The sequence below is a fragment of the Acomys minous genome (assembly GCF_964271855.1).
Source record: "Acomys minous genome assembly, chromosome: 12".
NCBI classification, from domain to species: domain Eukaryota; kingdom Metazoa; phylum Chordata; class Mammalia; order Rodentia; family Muridae; genus Acomys; species Acomys minous.
In genome coordinates, this window is record NC_140493.1 from 49,383,137 (window position 1) to 49,405,865 (window position 22,729).

The 22,729-nt window shown below is 44.9% G+C and overlaps 1 protein-coding gene across 5 annotated transcripts in view; it reads left to right on the forward strand.

Annotated features, from left to right (window-relative positions):
• KHDRBS3 (KH RNA binding domain containing, signal transduction associated 3) overlaps positions 1–20,572 on the forward strand; it is a 156,342-nt gene extending 135,770 nt beyond the window's left edge. For 4 of the 5 annotated variants that reach the window (XM_084751233.1, XM_084751236.1, XM_084751235.1 and 1 more), the window contains exons 8-9: positions 10,561–10,619; positions 12,247–12,849. In XM_084751233.1, the coding sequence (XP_084607359.1) occupies positions 10,561–10,619; positions 12,247–12,338 (151 nt within the window). In that variant the 3' untranslated portion in view covers positions 12,339–12,849. Of the gene's footprint in view, positions 1–10,560; positions 10,620–12,246; positions 12,850–13,772; positions 13,829–20,300 lie in introns of those variants that run through there. The other variant, XR_014773343.1, reaches the window with a different exon arrangement.
• Positions 20,573–22,729: the final 2,157 nt, after the last annotated feature.

Genomic DNA, 22,729 nt, shown 5'->3' on the forward strand with positions numbered 1-22,729 from the left:
AAAGACTGAGCCGCCTACTCAAAGGGGTGCTGCTTCCACTCCCAACTGAGCCTTTAAGCCAAAGCCAGGCCCCTTAGTCCTTGGCAGTGCTGGGGCTCTGTCAGTCTTGCCTTTGTCCATCAGTGCTTGACGCCTAATAATGTGATAACTATATCTAATCCTCCAAGAGTCTGTGAGACCGGTAGATGTGAGCTGGTCAGGCATTGGTCTGAGGCACAAGGGAAGAGGAATGACCACCGTGGACCTTGAGGATTCCAGCCTGTGCTTTAACCGTGGTGCATCATGTGTGCTTGTCAGACTTCCACATGACAGCTTTATCCAAGTAAACGTTCTCTTGTGGCAAACTTTAGGGACAATTTATAGAAAATCTAAGTGAGAGTGGGGAAGGCTAACAGTATGCCTGGAGTCTGGCTGCTGGGATGGAGTAGTCTCAGGCAGAACAGCTTTTGGGGTCTGTGAGCCCATGCATAAAGCCATCGGGTCTATGTTACACTATGAGAGAGCAATGCCAGCACACGGAGTGGTTTGGGGGTGCATGGTACAAAACCCTGGGATAGGAAAGCTTTGGCGGGAAGACTCCCTGTTTCTGCTTGCACCCAATGTGTTTGCCAGAGTTAGCACTCCAGGCTAGGCTCTTGGGCATTCAAGGTCTCAGCAAACATATTCTGGGGAAGTATGCGGAAAAGGTCAGATACTGCTAGTTTTGTGAATATAAGGCCTTGGGCTTAGAGGAAATAAGTAGGCTGCTTTTCATTGACAGGGATTTTTTTCTCATCCTGGTCTCACAGGTTACCAGTTTTGGTACTTGAAAGACATCCCTAAGTCTATAAATTCAAATGTTTTCTCCTTTGTGAAATAGGGATTGAAACTGAAGAATTCTGAAGTACTCTGTGTGTGTGTGTGTGTGTATGTGTGTCTGTCTGTCTGTCTGTCTGTCTGTCTGTCTGTCAGTGTGAGTATATGCAAGTGAGTGCAGGTGCTTGAGGAAACCAGAAGAGGTTTGGATCCCCTAGAACTGGAGGCCCAGACAGTTGTGAGCCCCCTCTCATGGGTTCTGGTGACTGAGCCTGTGTCTTGTGCCAGTGTGGCAAGTACACTTAACCACTGAGCCACCTCCCCAGCCCTGTTCAGTTCCTAAAGTATTTAAAAAGCCTGACTATGAGTGGATAAACAAATCTAGTCACCTTGTTTTTCTAGAGCAATGACATGACTTTTAACAAATTAAATAAATGGGATTTTTCCCATAGAAATGCATAGATTATAAACTGACACTAATGCCATATTAAAAGTCAGATTTTAATACCGGTCTGTTTTATGAAGTAAAATAACTATTAAATATTTTCAATACAATCATTTTATATTTTAAGAGATTTTAATTTCTTGTAAGTATGTGTATGTATCTGTGTGAATATATGCACATGAATGTAGGTACCCCTGGAGACCAGAGGAAGCCATTGGGTTTTCTGGCATTGGAGTCCCAAGCAGTTGTAAGTGGCCCAATATGGAAACCAAACTCAGATCCTCTTCAAGTACAGCAGGTCCTCTTAAAGACTGAGCCATCTGTGTGTGGTGTCTGTGTGTGTGTGTTTGTGTGTGTGTGTGTGTGTATGTTAATTACTATTTATTATTGAGAAGGAAGAGTTTTTTCTCCTGTCATTTTAAATTATATTGTCTGAGAAAAAGAAAAAAATAGATTAAATATCAAGATGGGTTTAAGTTCTTTATTTCTGATGTTTAGGAGTATAATTTCATGGTAGGCCATTTGCCTAACATGTCCAAGATACCTACTTCTGATTTATCACTTTCACCAAGTTTTATTTTGTTGTGAAGAACAACATGATAAAATTATTTGACAGTTTCCTTTGTCTTCCCTCCCATCAGCACCATGGTGGATGTTGTATGTGATGTGCTAGCTCCCAGCTAGGCTAACGGTCAGTTCTGAAAGGTGTGAAATTCAAGAAACTGGACCTTCAATTTTCATGAACTGATAGGGTTACTGCACTGCTCTCTTAGAGACAGGGAGATTTCCTGATTAGACTATAAATTTTTCCTGGCCTTTGAAATGGAATGCTGTTTGAATTGCTCACATACCATGGAGATGCTATGGATTCAGTTTTAGACTACTGAAATTAAGAGAGCTTGCAATAAAGCCATCCACAAGGACCTCTTTCCTTTCCCCATGCAAGTGTGTGATGCAGATCCTGTAGTCTAGTCTGCTATCTGTGCAGAAGCGTTATGACTATAGAAAACCATGTGCATTTCCCTAGTTAGACAGGACCTCAGTGCTAGACATGCTAATACTGATGTGAGCAGTCAGTGAGTTGTAGTTGTGTGTGTGGGGGGGGGGGTAGTAGTGAAGAATGTGGTTTCCTACCACTGTCTTAATTATTGGTAAAGCACCAACAACTTCACCCACATGATTTGATGCACACTTCAACAAGGTGAAAAAGACTAATAACATCTCAAAATTTTATTACTGTGACAACATCGTTACTTCATGGGCCCTGAGGTCCTCAGGACACACATTGAAAGCCTTGGTTCTGCACCATTTCAGGATGTGATAGTAATCCATAGGAGAAAGACGAACCATGCCTGGATCCTGCAGCTCCAGGGTCGGGCAAGGTGTCTAAATTGTGCTATACATGTGTGTACTTCTCATGGTGGCCAGAAATGTCTGCTTTACTTCCCTGTCTCAGGGAGCAATATGCATATAAATCTAAATCCTCCAGTGAAGAGGAATAGCTTTTCTGTTTCACCAGACCAGAACATATTTTGCAAAACCCTGAAGACAGGCGGATGTAAGGCTAGCGCCATCTCCTTTCCCACACTAGGTACCATTAGCCATAGGGTGCTGGGTCCCTGTGGGAGGTGAGCAGTAATCCAGGAAAGGCCAAGAGGCTGCATAGCTGGGGTGAGTAGGCTGGCCTGTCTTTACTTATAGCCTCTTTCATCAATTGCTCTAACCTGATTTTGTGTCTTTTTATTCAATGTCCTCGTGAGCAATATCATTAAATATTATGAAAGCACTATTAGGTAAGGAAGGCTCTTATTGAAAGTAGATTGAAATTTTTTTAGTTATTTACCCTGAAGAAATTTTAGATTTTCTTCAGCTATCTATGATAATGGGAAAATAAGAATACTCTCAAAATTTCATTTGAAATATTACTTTTCATTTATTCTGCTTTATCTAAAGAAATTCTTCATGGTTAGTATAAGAATTAATGGCTCCTTGGTAGAATAGAAACACTGAACAGGGAAGTTGGCGTAGATCACTTGTGTCTGTAACATAATAAAAATTTACCAAGTCTTAGCTTAAATATTAATTTTATGATAATGTATTCAGAAAGGTTTTCCTTAAAGAGATAAGTCAAATGATTGGGAGAATCAGCCTTGTAAATTCATTTCAAGAGATGTCGTGCTCAGTAGTCCGGTCGCAGGAGGGGATGCAGCAGCACCGGAGGCCAAGGCCGTCAGAACCACAGGGACAGAGCGTAGTTGCCCAGTTCACTGGACTCAGTTGCGGTTTGGACTGCCTGGCTGCGGTCTCCATGCTCACGTCTGTCTGCAGGCATCTCTGCTTCTGGAGTGCTTCGGGATGGTGAAGTCATGGGGAGCGGTGTGAGTGACAAGGTTTATGTCATCTGTCACATTGTTCTGACGACTGAACAGTGTGCCGGCTTCACAGAGACTTTCAGAATTAGGGCTTAAATGATAGGAAATTGAAAGGAATTTAATTAAAAAAAAATACAGAACTGAATCAAAATATCCATCTGCTCTTCCCCCCAACCATCCTTCCTTCCATCCAGCCCCATAAACTGTCAGAAAGAAAGAAAGTTTTGAAAAATTCCCAAGGAAAGAGTAAGGAAGAAAGCAGATAAAGCTGCAGGTGGATCAGGAGGTGGGTACCAGCCAGACAGAGGGCCCTCACATGAGCAGCCATGATTGCGAGGACCTTCTCTGGGTTCTAAGAACTGTCTCTGAAGCAGAGAGGCCTGGCTTGGTCTCTTGTGATCAGCAATGAAGACGAGTATTGCCCAAGAGACTGTTATGACAGCACAAGGCCATGGGCCTTATAGAACCATGGTCCAGGGGAACCATGGGACCCCTAGACAGATAAGTAACTTGAACATCCCAGTGCTTAGGATACTCTGACCTTTTCCGTACTACCACAAGAAAGTATTTGAAGTAAGGGGTGTGTGTGTATGTGGTGTGTGTGTGTGTGTGTGTGTGTGTGTGTGTGTGTGTGTGTGTGTGTGTTGACAGACAAGCAAGCTGAGAAACTTAAAGGCACGAATTCATGCATTGCCAAAATTTGCAAAGCTTTATGAAACACCAGACTCAGCACAGTAAAAATGGCTTACCTTGAGAGAATAATTCTCACAGGATGGGTGCTTTTGTAATTAATATCCATGTGGATAAGAAGACATGGCCCATAATGGCCAAGCCAGCTCTGAAGTGGGATGGAAATGGTTGGGGAAGAAAAAAAAAAAAGTACGGAGGCCAAAAGATGAAGGAGTCAGCCTACCATTTCAGAAGGAATTCGGAAGACTACCAGAGTAGGAAAGCACAGTTTCAGAGGATTCATTGTCACCAGCCAACAGTGTCTAGCATGACCTGGGACATGGGCCTCTCTGGGCATGCCTGTGGGGCTTACCTTGATTATGTTAACTGATACAGGAAGACCCATCTCAACTGTAGACAGGGCACTGAAGACTGTGCAGAATATAGAATGCACAAGTGGAACTGAGTACTGGAGTTCATGAATCCCTGTCTCCTGATGCCTCTGACCTTGTTGCCACCCTGAACTAGAAGACATATAAGTTTTTTTTCTCTCCCTTAAATTATCTTTGTCAGTATATTTCATCATAACAGTGTAGGGAAAGAAACTAAGACAGGAGCAAGAATTTTTAGAAAGATGAGAGACTTCTAAAACCAAAGAAAAATAGTCTTCTATTCACTTTGAAGAGCACAGCAGCTGCTAAAGAAGTGGCCAGGTCATAAGCCATGGATACAGAGAGGAAGTAAGAAGAAAAACAAGTGTTAGCAATAAACGGCTGTGTGCCACTTGGCTATCTGGAGGGTTCATTCCAGACTCCATAGCTTTGCAGATGTGAGGGATGCAACCTGGTGTGGTCCCCAGGCTGAGTCATCTGACCTTCCAGCCTTGGTCTTCTCGAAGCCGTCCTTACACAGTAAGGTTAACCTTAGACAGCTTCACTTTTGGAGAATAAAAAGGAATTAATAATATCTGCTTCATAGATTTGTAGAGCAATGCCTGATACGTGGAATGTCTAGTATATGGTATATAAAATATGATTATAAATTAAATATACAGTTATAACTTAGCCAAAATGCCTTTTGTATATAGTTGCCAAATTAGAATTTTCCTACATGAGTCCAAGAAATGGTTTTTAGTCTGACCTCATTTGTCTCTTCCTGCTTTTGCCCTCCATTGTCACTCAGCTCTCTTAGACAACTGCCTTGAATAGTCTTCTTCCCTCTTCCTTTCCACCTCAGAAGGTGAGTCAGTGTGGGACATCCATACCCCTGTGCTGCTGACAGGCACCTGCCTGTCTGCAGTAACTACTGGATTGGGCACCTTGTGTCTTTGTCTGAATTTTTAGCTCAGTGTCTCACACACAAAAAGGTCCCATTTGTGGTTTTGAATGCCTACTTCTGCTCAGGCTCAGAACCAAATTTTATTTTGTCAGGCTCCTTCTACATTCACAGAGTAACGGGCTTTCTGCCTATCCATCTCATTCAGTTAGAACAGGAGGAGGAGGAAGAGGAGGAGGAGGAGGAGGAGGAGGAGATAGATGCCTCTTGTTTAGCATTACCCGCAAATAACATTGCATCTTTCCAGATTCTCTGGGTATATAGTGTTTCCAACTCTAGTGTTATCATTCATTTATTCACCACTTATTCAGTGTATTCAACTAAAATTCAGTGCGTTGTGCCTCCTCTGTCCTGGACGTTATTCTGAGGGAAGTCTAGCCATATCACTGAGTAAAACCAACCCATATTCCTTTCTCATGGGTCTTACCTTCTCTGAAAAGAAAGGGCACAGAAGTGTTGTGTGTATCAGTTGGCAGTGCTGGGCAGAGGAGGGAGATGCAGGATCAGCGTTGCCATGGTGAGGTGGGCTGCTGTAATCTTCCCACAACCCTGGCTGGCTTGGTACAGGCATCCTGATGGGATGTGGAGTTGGGTTTGCTTGAAGTGTCTGTTAGATGTTTAGATGTTAAAAGGCAGTTGGCGCATGAATATAAATCTTAGAAACATCATGAAAGATTACATAAATTTGAGAGGCTTGAGTATTTAGATCTTATTTAAAGAGACTATGTGAAATGACCAAAGGGTTTGTTTAAGTAAGAAAAGAGGACTGACATCTGAACTCAAATGCTCTAACTTGACTGGTCTAAGGGAAGAGGGATTGCCAGTGGTAGAAAAGAGCCAAGAAGTACCTTGCTGAAAGTGTGAGGGGACATGGAGATGGTGACATGGGCTTCCCTGTCCTACCAGAAACTGAGAGGAACCCACAGAAAGAAGGCCTGAAGAAGCAGAGTTAGTTTGTGTTTTAATGACGTGATCCTCAGGGATGCCACAGAGGTGACTAATTAAAGGACAAGAGGAGTTTGGAGGACTGACAGGATGAAGGGTGACATTTACACATCCTGAAACCAGTACGCCTGGGGTGGGGACCTGCTGGGAGACTCACTGCACAGTGTCTGCACAGTAGTGCAGTGTCATAGTTGTGCATATGCGTTAGGGGACAGGGGGCTAGTGATGAAAGGGCTTGCTCCTCCCCCTCCCCCCTGCTTTAGGTAGTGGTGGGTGAACACTTAGAGGACTACATGGAAGCACAGCCCTCAGCTTTCCATAGTGCACTTTCAGAGAGTGAGGCAGCTAGAGCAAACACAATTCAAGGCACACTAGCAGCGCTATGATGTCATGTCCCAGGCTTCCTTCGCTGATATTATATAAGCAAGGGTCTAGTGAAAATGAGCCCAACAGCTTCAAGGTAAAAATTAGGGGAAAGGTCTAACCTCTAACCAGCAGGCTTAGGGGCAAAGGAAGTAGCTGGCAAACATTTCTTCTTAACTTACTCAGGGGGTGATCTGGGAAAGGGGGGCTTGGCCTTTTGGAGTCTGCGCTCAGTGCATGTCCCCCCTGCTTACCTCTGGAAGGAGGACAGAAGCCACAGAGAGGGTCCAGCCTGTGCCTTGAACTCCATCAGAAGAGGCCAGAGGAGCGCACCACTATGGAGTGCCTGGGCTTGTTTGTTGACTTGAATGAATGAGTTCATTCCTAGTAAACTGGAGAGAGAAGAGGGCATGATGGACCTTCGGTGAGCTAGACCATCACAGTACTGGCACCTTCTCCAGGCCGGAAGTACACTGAGCATCTGGGCTTTCTGTGATCATGGCATTGGGGGCAGGAGTGTGGAGGTCTGGGGATATGACCAGGAGAAGCCCATTCTTAGCCTCTTGGCAAAGGGTGGGAGGCAGGGGATGGAACCTGGATCTTTGGTGATAGAGTGTGGACTGTGCAACCTCATGGTTTCTTGTTTGTTTGTTGTGTTTTTATGTTTGTTTGTTTTTATTAATACTGTAAGTTGTGCCCTTCAATGTCATTTTCTTGGTGTTTGTTTCCCCTCTGCCATGCCATGCCATGGCTTTTAGTTTATCCTTGGGAAATAGGACAGAGCGTTGGTTAATAGACGTTTGAGGTACAGGACATGAACTGCTGTGAGAGCAATTCGGAGGAAGCTGACAGGTAGGCGACTGGGGCGCAGCTGCTCCAGCTTCACAGCTTGATGACAGTCGTGCAATAAATAATCAGAAACCGGGTGAAATGATAGCGAATGCCAATTTAAAGTTTTCACTTGTCAAAACTAAGATTGTCTTATCACCAAACCAATGCCGGGCCAAATGATGCTGCCTTTTCTCTTCCCGATCGTTGGAAAACATTCGTGACCCCCACCCCACGCTGAGCAATGTGAGTGCTCTTCCCAGATAACTCTCCAGCCTGTGTGACATCATCTAATAAAAGGGGCGGTTGTTGCACTCTGGGTTCTTTAGTCTCAGTGCCTGTCTGCCATGTCAGCCCTGAGTTTGAGCGGGAAGTCTCTAAGGAAAGGAAGCCCTTTCGGCTTCACGAAGGGTACTCTCTCTTTATCTGTGCAATACGTAAAACTTTCAAGACGCAAGAAGGTAAGTTTTCTAAGAAGCCATTATAATGTTTCCCCTGACTTTGGGAAAGAAAACAAAGATTCCTTAAATTTAGTTTCCTGGAGACATTATTTGTCACTTTACTTGCAACAAAACAAGAAAATAATTTGATTTAACTCGGGGCCGGTTTCTGTGTTTGAGCCTTGGATAGCACTGGGGGCCAAGGGCAGGATCTAGCCAGCCCAACTGGACTACCACTTGGGCCCTATACATGGGAGTCACTTCACCAGGGAACACTAGCAAGTACAGTGCCCCTCTGCATCTCTGAGATTCATTGTCATATAACAAGAAAAACAGGTGTTTAGCTCAGGTGGGATATGCCCAGAAGCCGCCAGCCAGGTTTTTTAGCATGTCTAAAGCCCTGTAGCCACCTATGCCTCCCGGGAAAGGTTGTTCATTGCATTGAATATAATAACCAGCTGCTTTGGTGCCTGCTGTAGGACCCAACAGCACAGACAGCTAGAGAAACTCAGCTCAGCATGTTCTAGAACCTCGATTACAGAGGATTCACATTGGACCCAGTGTGTTCAGCTGTGTCTAGCTAACCTGTAAGGATGTGGTTAACAAGGTGTCTGCCACGTATTGTGCACTTAGGGGAGACCTATCCTGCAGAAGATTCTGGTCCAGCTATGCTCTGAGAACTTTGTAATTCTATTTGAAAGACAAGTGGAAACTCTTGGATTTTTCCAGCCTATCTTCTTCTGTGCTGTGCATACTTTGTTCCTTCTTAGCCCTCCTTCACGTCCATCTTCCTGGCCCTTCAGAGCATTGCCCAGCATTGTACTCTATACAGTGTGTGTGTGTGTGTGTGTGTGTGTGTGTGTGTGTCTGTGTGTGTCTGTGTGTGTCTGTGTGTGTGTCTGTGTGTGTCTGTCTGTCTGTGCCTGTGTGTGTATCCTTCCCCATATACTGGTCCCCCCATGCCTGCTGTGGAAGCCTCTGGTACAGGCCAGGATGAAAAATGATGACAGCATCTTAGGCTGGGTGCCAGCTTGACTACGAATGGGAGGATTTCTGTGAAAGTAACGTCCAGTGTGAAGTTTGAGTAGAAAGTAGCTGGGAGGGAGAAAGAGCATCTCAAGCAGAAGGGGCAGTAACAAGAAGCTGCATCTCAGTGGAGTACCACTTCATTGCTGGGGTCTGAGGGGACCTAGCTGACTTCATGGTGCCTTTAGGCTGTTTGGTCGTAGGTATATTTTATACAAGAAAGGAAACATGGGGGTGAGAGGTACGATGTAGGTACAGCCTGCAGCGAGGGTCCATGCATTATAGACTGAGCTATGCTGTAACCAGTGAGATGTTAGGCTGGATCCCTGGCACCCACCCTTACCTGTGACATGGGGTGACAGCTTTCCTACCTTGATTCTGGGGCATATGGATCTCAGCAGCCAGCAAAAGACACCATGCTGCTGGAGGTGTGGAGGTGTGGGGTCCATTCTGCCTAGAACCTTCATGCTTGCTTGTTGGGACTTGAAACAATGATGCATGTTTCTTACAAAACTGATGGCAAAGAAGAAGGCATAAGGGGGTTAAACGGAAAGGAACCTTTTCCTTAGCAATGCAGACCATTTGTGGTTTGGTGACCCAGCTTCTGCCTGTAAAACCAAAACAGAATCACACACAGTTCAAATGTGGTTTGAAGACGAAGCCTCTTTTTGTCGTGTCTGCACAGTGGTGGCGATAGCAGTCTCTCCTTGCTGTCAAGATGTGGTAGATTAGAACCGAGATTCACCTGTGTGTTGAAAAGGCCTTGTAACCCCCCCAGGATGATTCATCCGCACTGCATTGCACATCGTCCAGGCACCCGTGGAGAGTTTTCTGCCACTTCAGTGGTAATACAGTAATGCTTATGGAGAAGGTCAAAAGCTCTCAGGCCTGCTGTTCAGTGGATGAGTAAAGTACCCACAACTGTCATGGTGCTGAGTTCTGTGGAAATGTGCAGGGGTCAAAGAAACCCTGTCTATCCTTTACAAAGACTTAGTGCTTGCTGCCTCCTGCCCCATCCTCCGCTGCACCTGGTGTGAACCCTGCCTTGGTTGCTGGCATGGGGTTCTCAGAGGACTCCATCCATCCTTTCCTTCCGGCCTTTCCTGCACTGTCAGGGTGATGGTCCAGATGTGCTTTGAAAGACAGACTCGGGAGTTGCGAGGGGAGCCTTTGATGGTGAAAACGTCTGCCTCCTCTCAGCCTTCTGCCATCTCAGGAGGAATTAATTCCACTTTAGCCGCGTCTATTTTTAGTGTATCTAGTTGTGAGCACTTCTTTGGGTATGATTTAACCCCACAGCAGAAACATCTTGTGCTAACAGGGTTTTCTTTTGTTCGCGCAGCGGAGCTGATTACTATGATTACGGCCATGGACTCGGCGAGGAGGCTTACGATTCCTATGGTGAGTGAGTGGCCATGGTAATGACACAGAGAGACACCAAGTGGCCGTGGGCAGACCTTAAACATCCTGACTGGAAGGGAGATCCACACTCGTTTTACTCATGAATTCATTTTGTGTGTGGACTCTCCTCCTCTCATTTCCTATGTGTACACGTTGCCCTTGCCAGAGGCTCATGTAATAGTGAAGTGCACTGTTGAGAGACCACAGCAGACTGTTACAGTGCGCGAGCTCAGAGCCCAAGCTTAGGTGTTGTGTTTGGGGTGATGGCCAGCACTGACCTTCTCACTGTTTTAACCGAGTAGGTTGCCAAACTGCAGACACTGGGTGGCAGGGGTCTTCTTGACTTGTCTTGGCTCCCTGACAGTGAGGGAAGGCAAGCCATTGAGGTCATAGCTCCCATGCTTCTCCTACACCTAACCTCAGGGCCTCAGAAAGGTTCTAGTAAGAGCCGCTTCAGGTTACAAAGGCCGTGCCAGGGAGGAGCCACGATGGTCTGGTAGGCTCCCTGGGAAGTAACTCCTCTTCCTTCCGAGGGAGCTCCTAAGGGTCCTGGACAATCCATGACCTGGAGCCCCAAATGCAGAAGGGTGGCAGGTTTAATTAACAGAACTGACAGTGGCAACAGAATGATGGGGAGAATTGCCTTTGCTGCAGGGCAGGGGGATGCGGGAAGGAGAAGGCCCTGGGGGGTGGCACAGCTCCAAGAATGCCTAGTGTCCCGTGCAAGAGTCAAGTTCCTGGGGAGGCGACTCTGTGACAGTTCCCTGAAATGAAGTTGAAAATGCATTTTTCTGGTGCACTTTGGACTGCATTTTGTTGAATCACCTGTCAGGAGCTGGGGTGGTCATATATTGGGTGGTGTTTTTTTTTTTTCTTTCTTGGGTTGCTTTTTTTTTTTTTTAATTCATAACAAACACTTAAGAGAGATGCATTGGCTTGGTGAGGGAGTGACGTTGATTGCATGTTTGTATCAGAAGAGGTCATTTTAAGCGTTTTTCTCTCACAGATTTTTAAATTGGTCTCTGAGGACACATGGCTTTTCAATTGCTATGTGTTGCAGCAGGGACTTAACTGTTTGCTGTCTGAGACCTGGAGATAACTCAGTAAGAGTCCAGACACTAGACACTGTTGAATCTCAGGAGGTAAAGGCGATAGAATTGCCTGTGTCTAGTGACAGCTGCCCAACATGTATGCTGTCTATGACGTGGTGTCACGAAGTCCCCACCACCGTGCGGAGAGCCTGTAAAGAGGCAGTGACTGTGCTCAGTCTGCCTTTCCCACTTTGATCTCTAGTTTTTCCGTTTTCTCTTCTCCCAAGTTATCCGTGTTCTTGCTCCCTGTCTTTGCTGTAGGAAGAAATTAGAATGATCTTTCCGTGAGGAAATTCTTCCAGTTAGTTGCTGTTCTCAAGACAAAGGTCGCTCTCTTCTCAAGGCGATCACGTCGCTGGTGACAAGATCATTTTGTATTGTGTTCACAATATTTTCTAAGTAAATCCCCTGTGTTTCTTTTATTAGTACATCGGAGACCCGTATCTCCAGTATGACAGTCACCACTGCTTCTGACAGATGAAGCTCCTGGGACCCCATGACAGTGGCCTAATTATGATTCATCTTCCTGGTTTTAGGGCAAGAGGAATGGACAAACTCAAGACATAAGGCTCCTTCAGCGAGGACGGCGAAGGGCGTCTACAGAGACCAGCCGTATGGCAGATACTGATTGTACTGGCTGATGTTGTGACATAGCCAATCTCCACCGTCCTGTATACTGTTCAAAGTAATTTTTTCTATGAACAATCCCTTTTTAAATAAATCAAAATGCTTAAAATCTGAATGGATGGAACTTAAAACCACTTTGTTGAAGCCTCCACTTGGCAGGGAGAAGGACATGTAAAATTTTGTTATTTGCAGTCTGTATATGAAAACTAGGTCATGAAAAGGAAAAAAAAATAACTTTGATTAACTAGTGTTAAACAAAAGAATAGGTTTACTAAATATGTTAATCCATTCTTTTAACATAAGCCTCACCTTTCATTTTAAAGGTTTCCATAGAATTTAGTTATTTTATCGTTCAGCCATATGCTAGTTTATTTTTCTCTTGCCAACTTGCGTAAAAAGGGAGCCGATTACAAGTGCAAACAATGTGGGATTCTTTTGTAAGTGACTCTTCTGTTCTGTAGTGTTAGGCAAAGTCTCCTCTTGCTTGATACTAAATAAACTTTTGAAAGAAATTTCGTGTGTGTGAGCTAACGATTTCATGTTTTTTCTATTTAAAAAGGCCTTCATAAATAGCTGTAAACAGGGAAAGGGTTGCTCTAGCAGCGCTTGTCATAAAAGGGTCACACTAAATATTGTACAGCTTATTTTAAAAGTGGTATAAAATTAAATGTGCCATGATATACTCACCATAGGTTCAGAAGCGGTCTAAAGAGTCCACACGGTATCGAGCTGCTCAGGCGGCACGTTAAACCCATGCAAACCAAATCTGGTTTTAAAACTGGTTTTAAAAATAACTACTGGATTTTTCTGAAAAGGATGTGATCAGTTTTCATCTTGTCGAGCGTTTTTTCACTAGTGCAACTTTGGATTTTTTATGAGACTTTTGGTACCTTAATGAACACCTCGCTCCGTGCTGGAAGCTTAAGCACAAAGCTTTTAAAGACATTCTGACTTGACTAATTGAGGTCGCACTCGCCAAGGCTGAGGATGTGTAACCCTTAAACGGTCTTCATTTTCAAAGGTAAATAAATCAAATAAGATTTTAATCTCACTTAATTTATCTTAATATAACTAATAAAACCAGGGAGATTACAACTTAGCCAGTTTCATTATCCATTTTAGAAAGGCTTTAAGGTCACCTAAATTCTCATTTTAAAAAGTTTAATTTGTTTTAGTAATCTAAAAAGCCTTAGTTTAGCCAGTTTAATTGGGGCCAATTCTTCCCTATTAAACAACTGTAAAACCTCATAACTAGTTGTGTGTAATACATCTTTTGGTTAGTAATTGAGGGCGTTCTTAAAACTGACAAGGCTTTAATAAAGTTATTTGTTAATCATTTGGCTTAAGTTTTAATTGTAGATTATATAATATGTTTATCTTTATTTTGGGGGTTCTTTATATTTATTTTGAGTAAACAGATTTCTTCTTTTGTTAGGAACTGTTGAACATCTTGGACTGTCAGTGGAGCTCAGTGTGACAGAGCAAACAAAGGTAAGAATCTCTTGTCCCATGACTCCAAGTTGCTGAAGGGAAGAGCTGCAGTTCTACTAATGCTGTGGTGTGGGGCATGGCACCCCACTTCTGCTTCCCTTGTGACAACATCCTTAAGTCCTAAATGACCTCCTAGGGCAGTCAGCAGGCATCTGCAGCATGAATGGACCAGAGGCTAGAAACTGGAGGCCCAGGCTATCAGCACCTGGATTCCCACCACAAATTTCAATGAGAATAGAGCAGTTTAGTCAATAATCTGCAAAGGTTTTCTACATTTTTAAGTGAAAGAAAGCAGTCTGCAAAACTGAATGTCAAATGTGAACATTTAAATACACACACACACACACACACACACACACACACACACACACACACACACACACGCAAAAACTTACAGAAATATACAAGCAGGTTTTCAAAGTACTTAACCTGGTCTTATAGACCAGTGCTTTGTGCTTCTGCATTTTGAAAATTGGGGCTTTTATAAAATAAATGTTAAATCGGGTGTTTAGTGGAATTTTTTTTTTTATCTGAAGGTCCGTAAAGCAAATATCTGTAAGAGGGATGGTAGCATTAATTTGACCTCACTTTGTAGATAACCACCACCACTCATGTCCCGGGCCACATGACCTTTCTGATTACTTCTCTTTTAGGGTGTGACGTTTGTAGGTGTTAATGGGTTTTGGTAGTTGTTCCTTTTTGTGTTTTGTGATTTGCTGTCTCTGTAGCCCTGGATGGCGTGAAACTCATCACATGTGTATACCACTATGCCTGGCTGGATCTTCTCAAGTGTTTGCATTTGAGCTCTGCCACTCAGCTGTGCACATCAGAGCCAGTGTCCCTTCCTGTCACTACCAGGGAAATGGTGCACACTATCATATTTAAAGGTCTATAACTTTCAGTGATACTGTGAGCGTGTTTAACCTGACAGTGATATAGTCACATGAAAGTTGGTGGTCAGGATTGAGTTCATGTATCTAATATAAAGGAGAAACTTTTCTTAATAGTTAGAATTAACTGAATCACTTAAGTCACCCATTGAAAGACAATGAATTGTCATGTTTATTGGGTTTGTTGTTTGCTTGTTGTTTTTTGTTTGTTTGTTTGTTTTTGTTTTTCCTACTATAGGGAGGGAATGTGACATGTCATAGTGTTAGAGCTTTTGGGTTTTCTTTCTTTCTGAAGTAGTACTCTTTTTTAGGAATTGGCATATCAAATAATACGTGTAGCTTTTTCTTTTCCATGGCTTATACAGTAAATAGTGTATTATCATAGAATTCTATAGGTCAACACTGTGACATTGGGCTCGAGTCAGGATGTTGGCAATGGTCCATTGTACAGGCTTTGGGAATACCAGCCCCTTCCCTGCTGGGCTCTGAAGAGCACTTGCACTCCCTGGATCAGACCCTATGCTGAGTCCAGAGTGAGTGAGTTAATCTTCATATAGGCTTCTCTCTCTCTCTCTCTCTCTCTCTCTCTCTCTCTCTCTCTCTCTCTCTCTCTCTCTGGGAAGGGGATTGGTTTTTTGAGACAGGGTAGCCCTGGCTGTCCTGGACTCTCTTTGTAGACAGGCTGGCCTCGAACTCAGAGCGATCCACCTGCCTCTGCCTCCCGAGTGCTGGAATTAAAGGCCTGTGCCCCCACACCCGGCTCACATACGTTTCTGAAATCATGATGTGTGGGTAGGCAGAGCGTGGTCTTCTAACAGACAGGAATCGAAGAATATTAGGTCTATTCCGTTTCTGCAGTGTCCATAGTTTCATCGGATTGATAAGGGGTTATTCTAGGGACAAGAGCTATTTCGGTCTGTCCTGAGTGTTCCTACTGGCTGCTATGTTAGGAAGACTTTGTGTCACTGTGACCCGTGGCCTTAGGGGAGCTTCTGCCACAGCAGGCAAGATTCAGAGCAGAACAGGAACAGGAAGGAGCCAGACACATCCTTGGACAGACAGACACATCCCCAGAGACACACTTTCCCCAACCAGGCTTACCTGCCACTATATTCCACCACTTCCTGGTAGTCTTTCACAGTATGAATCTCTCTCGGTGGCTTGAACTATTAATTGATTTGTCAGAGCCATCCTGCACTAATAGTCTCTGGAGCCTCTCTGGTGTGTTTGCTTTACTTCTCTCCCAGGCAGTTCTCAGTGTAGTAACCCTGATAGGGTTAAAAGTCACTACCTCAGGACATCCTCTTGCCTTGCCCCCACTCTCCCAAACCTGACTTTCTCCTGTTGCCACAGGAAGTCCCCATAGTGCCCCCCACACCGTGCTCTTTCCACGTGTCCTATTCCTGTCTCTTCCTTGAAGTCCATCTGTTTTCTCATGTGATGACATTCCCAGTGTGAGTTCTGTACTGCATATAAGTTAGAAATGTAGTGACTTAAAAGATGCAGGTTAATAAAGTAATTTGAGATCTGATTGTTGTGGTGAATCCGTATCCTCTGCTCTTTTGCACATGGGAACCAGCCCTGACCTTCAGGACTCAGTTCATTGTCCCCTCTGCTGTTAACTCCCCTGTCATCCTCTGCCCTCTCTGAACTCACTCCAGAGTCTTCTCTGCTTATAAGTGGATCATTGTCCTCTGAACTCAGCCTGTGTCCCCTCTGCTGTTAATTAGACTGTCATCCTCTGCTCTCTTTGAAGAGCTGGTTTTGTGACTGTTACTTCGTTTCAGTATTAATGTCATTAGATAGTAGTTGCTAGCTGTATCAGTGGCCAAGCGTGTGCTTGGCTCTTTCTGTAGACTGTCTCTCTGGATTCTAATTCCTCTAAACATTGTTGTCCATGTTTAGAGGAAACAACTGAAGAAGATGAGGTGATGATGTTAGCTCCAAGTCCTTGTAACTCTGGAAGCACGATTTGAAGATAGCCACTTTGATCCAGAGTCTTAGAGTCTTAAAACACCTTTTCCAGTCTCCGTGTAATACAGGCCTCATCATAGTGAAGGTTTCTTACAGTGCGGAGATGGTTGCTCCCTTAGGTTCCACTGGGCGTCAGCCAAACATTATGATTATCAGTGCCCCTCTTTTCTCCATCCCTGCCCCACATTCGTGCATAAGGAGATGCATTGATTTTTCTTTTAGGTCCTAAACATTGTGTTCGCTAGGTATTCCAAGTCAAATCATTTTTAGTATTCACTTGGGGTAACTATCTTCTGAGCATCTGTTTGGCAGCAGGAGGAAAGGTTATAGAGATAAAGACAGTTTCTGCCCTTGCAGGTACCACACTCTTCTGTGGAAAGTAGCAAAGCGCCAACCAGCCTGGCCTCTGGCAGATACATGTAAAGTGCTTTGTCGATGCCAGAAAAGGCATGCCAAATCCAGGCATGGTGATTGGAGAAAGAGGAAGTTGTCAACAGGGCTCAGGGCCAGATGAAAGAAGCTTGTGGGAACGCTCATCACCCAGCATGGTAACCTTGGGAAAAATGACGTGTCTCCTCTCAACTGTAGGGTCCCCACCTGTAAAATCAACATGACAGCGCTGTGGAGAAGAACATGCCCAAAACAGGTCTTTACTCTCACCTGTTGCTGTGTGTGTGTGTGTGTGTGTGTGTGTGTGTGTGTGTGTGTGTGTGTGTGTCTGTAAGAACATGTGATCCTGGAGGAAACTTCAACCAAGTTAGATGGTGAAAGTGAGAGATGATCTCGGCTGGGTAGGTGGGGGATGCGGTGCATATGCAGGATCTCCTTTCGACTTGCCTTCTCCACATCCACAGCCCACACCTCCATGCACTAGCCTCCCTTCAGAACTCTGTACCAACCTCCTGGAGCCCTGTGAGCAGTGAGTGGATAACCCAGGTGCCCTGGCACCTCCAGCCTCCTGTCTCTGGCTCATCACACAGCCTTGGGTAGGGGTGGGTTTAGTGAGTCATGCCCAAGGCACAGTGAGGCTAGCTGAGACCCCTTGTAGGGGAAGAAATGTCATGGAATCGTTACAGTGCAGGTAATATAGTGCTCTCAATTTAGCTCCAAATGACATAAAGATACTTATCATGATGCTTAGAGAAAGGTCCCATATAAAAACTGATAACTTAAAAATGTATTTAGAAACCCAACAACTGCCTCTGTACTACTCTTTTCAAAAATCTGTAGTGAATAAAATAAGGCTTATGTTTCTTTCCTGTGCAGCATTCTACAAAGGCGGGAAGGGGAGTGCTCATCATTAGCTTTAAAGTGGTGTATTGTGTCCTGTCTCTGTGCCTCTGGGGGGGAAAGCTGTAAATCAGTTTCCTATCCTCATCCGACCCTCTTTATCTAATGGGAAATTACAGCCACTTGCAGATGACACTGCTCTGCATTAGGACTCCTAGTTCAGTGCCGAATTCTTTGCAGTTCTTCTACTCAGCTGTGAGTGGAGCTCTGGCAAGGTCTTGCTGCTGTCTCTTCCTCTGCCTGCAGGAGGGATTGCTCCTCACCTGCCCACCCTTCACCCCGTGACCCTTTTCCTGTCCATGCCATTCTCTGTCACATGCAAACTCCCTTGTCTCATCAGTCCAGCTTAGAGTCTACCACTTGCCCATCAATTTCAGTAAGGCTTGAATCACACCACACACAGGGAACCTTCTGCCCTGGCCACTGTCTCCATACCCAGTCACCACTCAAAGACCCTTGGAACATTGTGAATTCTGACACAAATGTTCCATGACTAGGCATTTGCCCTTCTCTCCACCATTAAAATATATACACCCAAGGTGCAGATCTTGTGACTGTTAGGTTGAGGAACTGAGGTGGATTCGTGTCATACCAGTTAGAAATGGACCAGGATCTCTCTGGTCTTCTCTTACAATTCTATAAACAGGTTGTGAAGTGGATGGAGAGGAGAGTGCGCACGTGCAGGGCATGTGGCACGTGGTGGCCTGGGGCATGTGAATAAGCAAGGAGAGGCACGGCTGGTGAGTTCAGTCTAGACAGCCTTGGGTGCCCATCTGTGTGCCTTACAGGAAGGGTGACATCCTCACCCATCAGGCGTGTTCCCTTCTTCCGGGAGCCTGCTTACTTTAACAGGTGCCTTTTGCGGGCCAGCCTGTAAAGGGCCTCTCTACTGGAGGCCCTGAACCTCTTGGAGAAAACTGGCTTCACAGCGTCTGTGCCCATCCTCCCCTCTTCTCTGCTTCTCTGGATCCACCGGCTTGCCAAAGACCTCCCTCTCATCTGCAGCCAAAAGAGCCTGCTGTTTCTGCTAGACATTACCAGCTGATGACACTTGATTCAGCATGGATGTTGAGCTCCTGGCTTGGTTGTGCATGTTTCTCTTTCATCCCTCAGTAAGCTCAGGCAGGCTTTCATTAGGACATTACAGTTTATATACACCCAAGGTGCAGTATACTTGAAGTATTAAAAGTCATTAGAGAAATTATCTTTGCTTAAAGGTCAAGAGACCTGCCTTATTCAAAGTGTTTTAACTCTATGTATTAGTCCTTAGAAAAGCAGTTGGCATCTGATTCTCCCATGTATGGTATACATGGTGTACAGGTGGCCCCAACACACCTGCTGTGGAAGCAGCAGGGGTTGAGGCTGAAACAGAGTTGTGAAAGTGACAGTCATGCAAGGAGGTGGGGATGAGAGAAACACTATGCTGACAGGCTGACTTGGTGTGAGGTGGTGCAGGTGATGGCCACATGGGCTAGCTTATGTATTTGAGGACTTAGTCAATGTTGCTGGAACATGGGTTGCCAGGAGACATATGGAGCAAGATGCTCTAGAAAGATGCGAAGGTGCTAGGTCTCAGCAAGCTATAAATATACTTCCTTGTCCCCTGGCACAGTCTATGCAGTTGAGCTCCGGTGCAGGGATGCTCACACTGGTGCTGCTGGGCTGGGGATGGTCTTTCTGCCTATCACCTGACTTTTTACTTTTTAATATACATTTATTTATTATGTATACAGTGCTCTGTCTACATGTACATCTGCACACCAGAAGAAGGCATCAGATCACATTATAGATGGTTGTGAGCCACCATGTGGTTTCTGGGAATTGAACTCATGACCTCTGGAAGAACAGTCAGTGCTCTTAACCTCTGAGCCATCTCTCCAACCCCACCTGGCTTTTGAACTAGCAGTTTTTCCATGGAAAGAAGCAGTCTGGTGTTCATTAATAAAGGGGTTGTTTAAACACCCAGCAGTGCAGGCTCATGTTTGACCACGATGAAAGGATGGTGCTGAATGGAACCATGGGAATATCACTGTTTATTCCAATGGTTGGTGTGACATGGCATCACCATTCTGAATTCAGCCCTGAAGGCCACAGTGCCCTGAGCTCAGTCATGCTGCTTTCTATCCACTGTCTTTACCCCAGAAATGTTCTCTGCCTTGACTTTAGCCATTCTCTGCTGGACTGCCTCTCAAACATGCCCTGTGTGTGCTCAATCCCTGCCTACCTGCTCTTTGGCCTGAAATTCACCATTCGACACGGGTGTTATCATTGTTGCTTTGTTGATGTGTACAAATGAATTTCATCTTTCTCTTTTTCAGGAACTGCTTCTGTTACTGCTGCTTAGGGACAGTCACCTCACCGTTGTGCCTCCTCAGCGAATGAACTCACTCGGGAACTTGACAGTCACCAGTTGATTATTGTTGTTTTGTCCCAAATTTGTCTTTTTGGAATGTTTTTATGAAACAGTATGCCTTTTTAAAATTTAGAAGTCTTTTTTTCTTCTTCATCTTAAAGAACGTTCTATTTTGTTGTCTCAGAAACGAACAAAAAGAATGGTTTGTATGTAGCTAATAAAGGCTCCCCATCAAAATCTCTTCTATTTTAATATGGATGAAGACGACAAATCTAGTTATCACTGTACAGCTCTATAAAGTTTGCATTCTTGAGACCTTGGTGTAACCATGGCTCCCCACAAGACATCAAAAATCTACGCAGACAGCAGATGTAGAGTGATTTATCATCTCAGTTATGGGCCAATAAATGCGAGTGTTAGGCAAGAGAGTCCTGTCCTGTCCCAGGTTGGGAGAAGGGCTTCTGTAGGAGGGGCACATGGGACTGAGCAGGGACTTCGGTGCTGCCTGCGATTTGAAATGGAGCACAAAGGTCATGGTCTCTGTGTAGTGTTACTCTTTTCCTTTTCTTTCCATCGGTTGCTAGTGCACTGTGATGTTAATTGCATAATACCAAGAAGCGTGTGTTTCATTCTGGAAGCTGACACAGCATGCTTCCTGATCTTAGAGTTTCTAGAGCAGTCACACACGTTGTTGAAGTGTTGCTCTCTCCCCTTCCATGTTTCCTAGAGGCACCCTGAGTTTGGGACATTGTTTAAACATAGAATAACTTTGAATAGTTTAACTTTGTCTTATCCTTTCATTATGCATTCCAAAACCACACATGTCTACTCCTGAAGTTCTGATCTTTATATTTATCAAATGTACATTTTTCCATCTGCTGACTCTGTGAACTGCAAGGTGTGTGCCAGAGAAGACACAGCAGTACCCTACAGCCAGCAGGCTCTGGTGAGAGCAGCGGTCTGTGGGCAAGCTAGGGAAGCCTGTGGCAGTTCACCATACCCCTTAGCCCATTTAGAAAAGTAGAAAGAAACCTTAGACTCTGAGCAGAATATGATAAATGAAAGACTCTGAACCCCCTTCTTGCTCGCTGACTCAACTGAAGTCCTATGGCTGTGAGCCTCCCAGCTCAGCTCTGTCCTGTCACCGATTGCACTTCTGATACATAAATTCTGGCCTGGCACTTCACCACCTTCATTAAACACATACGTATTTACTAAGAACGACTATACGCTGCTAGCTACAGAGAAAGCAGAGAATGAACCAGAGGGAGTCCATTGTGGAAAAGCTTACATTCTGGTGGAGACAGGCAACCAGCCACAAAATGGAAGATCAGGTGGCGGGGGAGTTATAGCAACAAGAGAAAGCCCTGCCGCTCCCGGGCTGCTTGAAGAATAAGAGTGCCTTAGCAGACCAGTGCAAGTGAACAAGGGCCATTCGCTGACATGCTAGTGTGTGGAAAGGTCCTGAGGCTGAAGTAGTCCTCGTGCTAAAAAGGCAGCAGGGATGCTAGTGTAAGAAGTAGAAGAACGAAACAGACAATGGAGAAAAATGAAGCTAGGGAGAGAAGACAGAGCACGGAGGACAACCTTTGAGTTTCATGGGAGCTGTTACCAGGATGAGCAGAAACGTTGAACCAAAGAGTGAAATGGTCAGTGTGTCTTATCCCACTCTGCTAATTACAGGGCAATACATCAGGTAGCCACAAAAGTGGCTAAATCTCATAAAGACCCTGGAAGGGAAGAGAAAGCCAACATAATGCAGCACGGTGGCAGATTGCAGGTGGATTTTGAAAGGAGAGCACTTAGGGCTGCTGGTGAGATGAAGACATGAGCAGGATGAGGCAAAGACTCAGGTCCAAAGCCATTGAAAAGGATGGTCTCCCTGAGCTGGGAAGACTGGTCATAGGAGGAGCCAGTGATGCATGGTGTTTGAGCTGCGTATTTAAAGGGACCAAGTGCAGCTGGCGAGAAAAGCCTGGCAGAGAGCTGTTAGAGTCTGATGCTGAGCTGTGAGGATGGACTTCTGAAAAGGGACCCCCTGCATCTGTGCAGCACTCGAAGTCAGCAAAGTGCAAGGGCTCAAGGATGAGCTGCTAAAGGCTGAGAGCAAATGGGGTGTGGTGCTCCAGTCAAAACGATCTCAAGGAAAGGGGCTTGTTTCCCACGTTAGATGGGTTGGTGAGTGAGTCCCAGGATTGATGGTCCTAAGAGTAAAGCAAAAGCTTGGATTAGATCAAGAAAGCATAAAAGAGTGAGTTTGTCAGCTATTAGGACTTCACCAAGGCTTGGAGCACTGCATGGAAGACAGCTGTTGCCTTCCTTGACAGTCAGAGTCTATGCTCCGGTGTTGGGCTTGATACCAGCAAAGAAGAAGGATGTCAGCAAAGGTACATG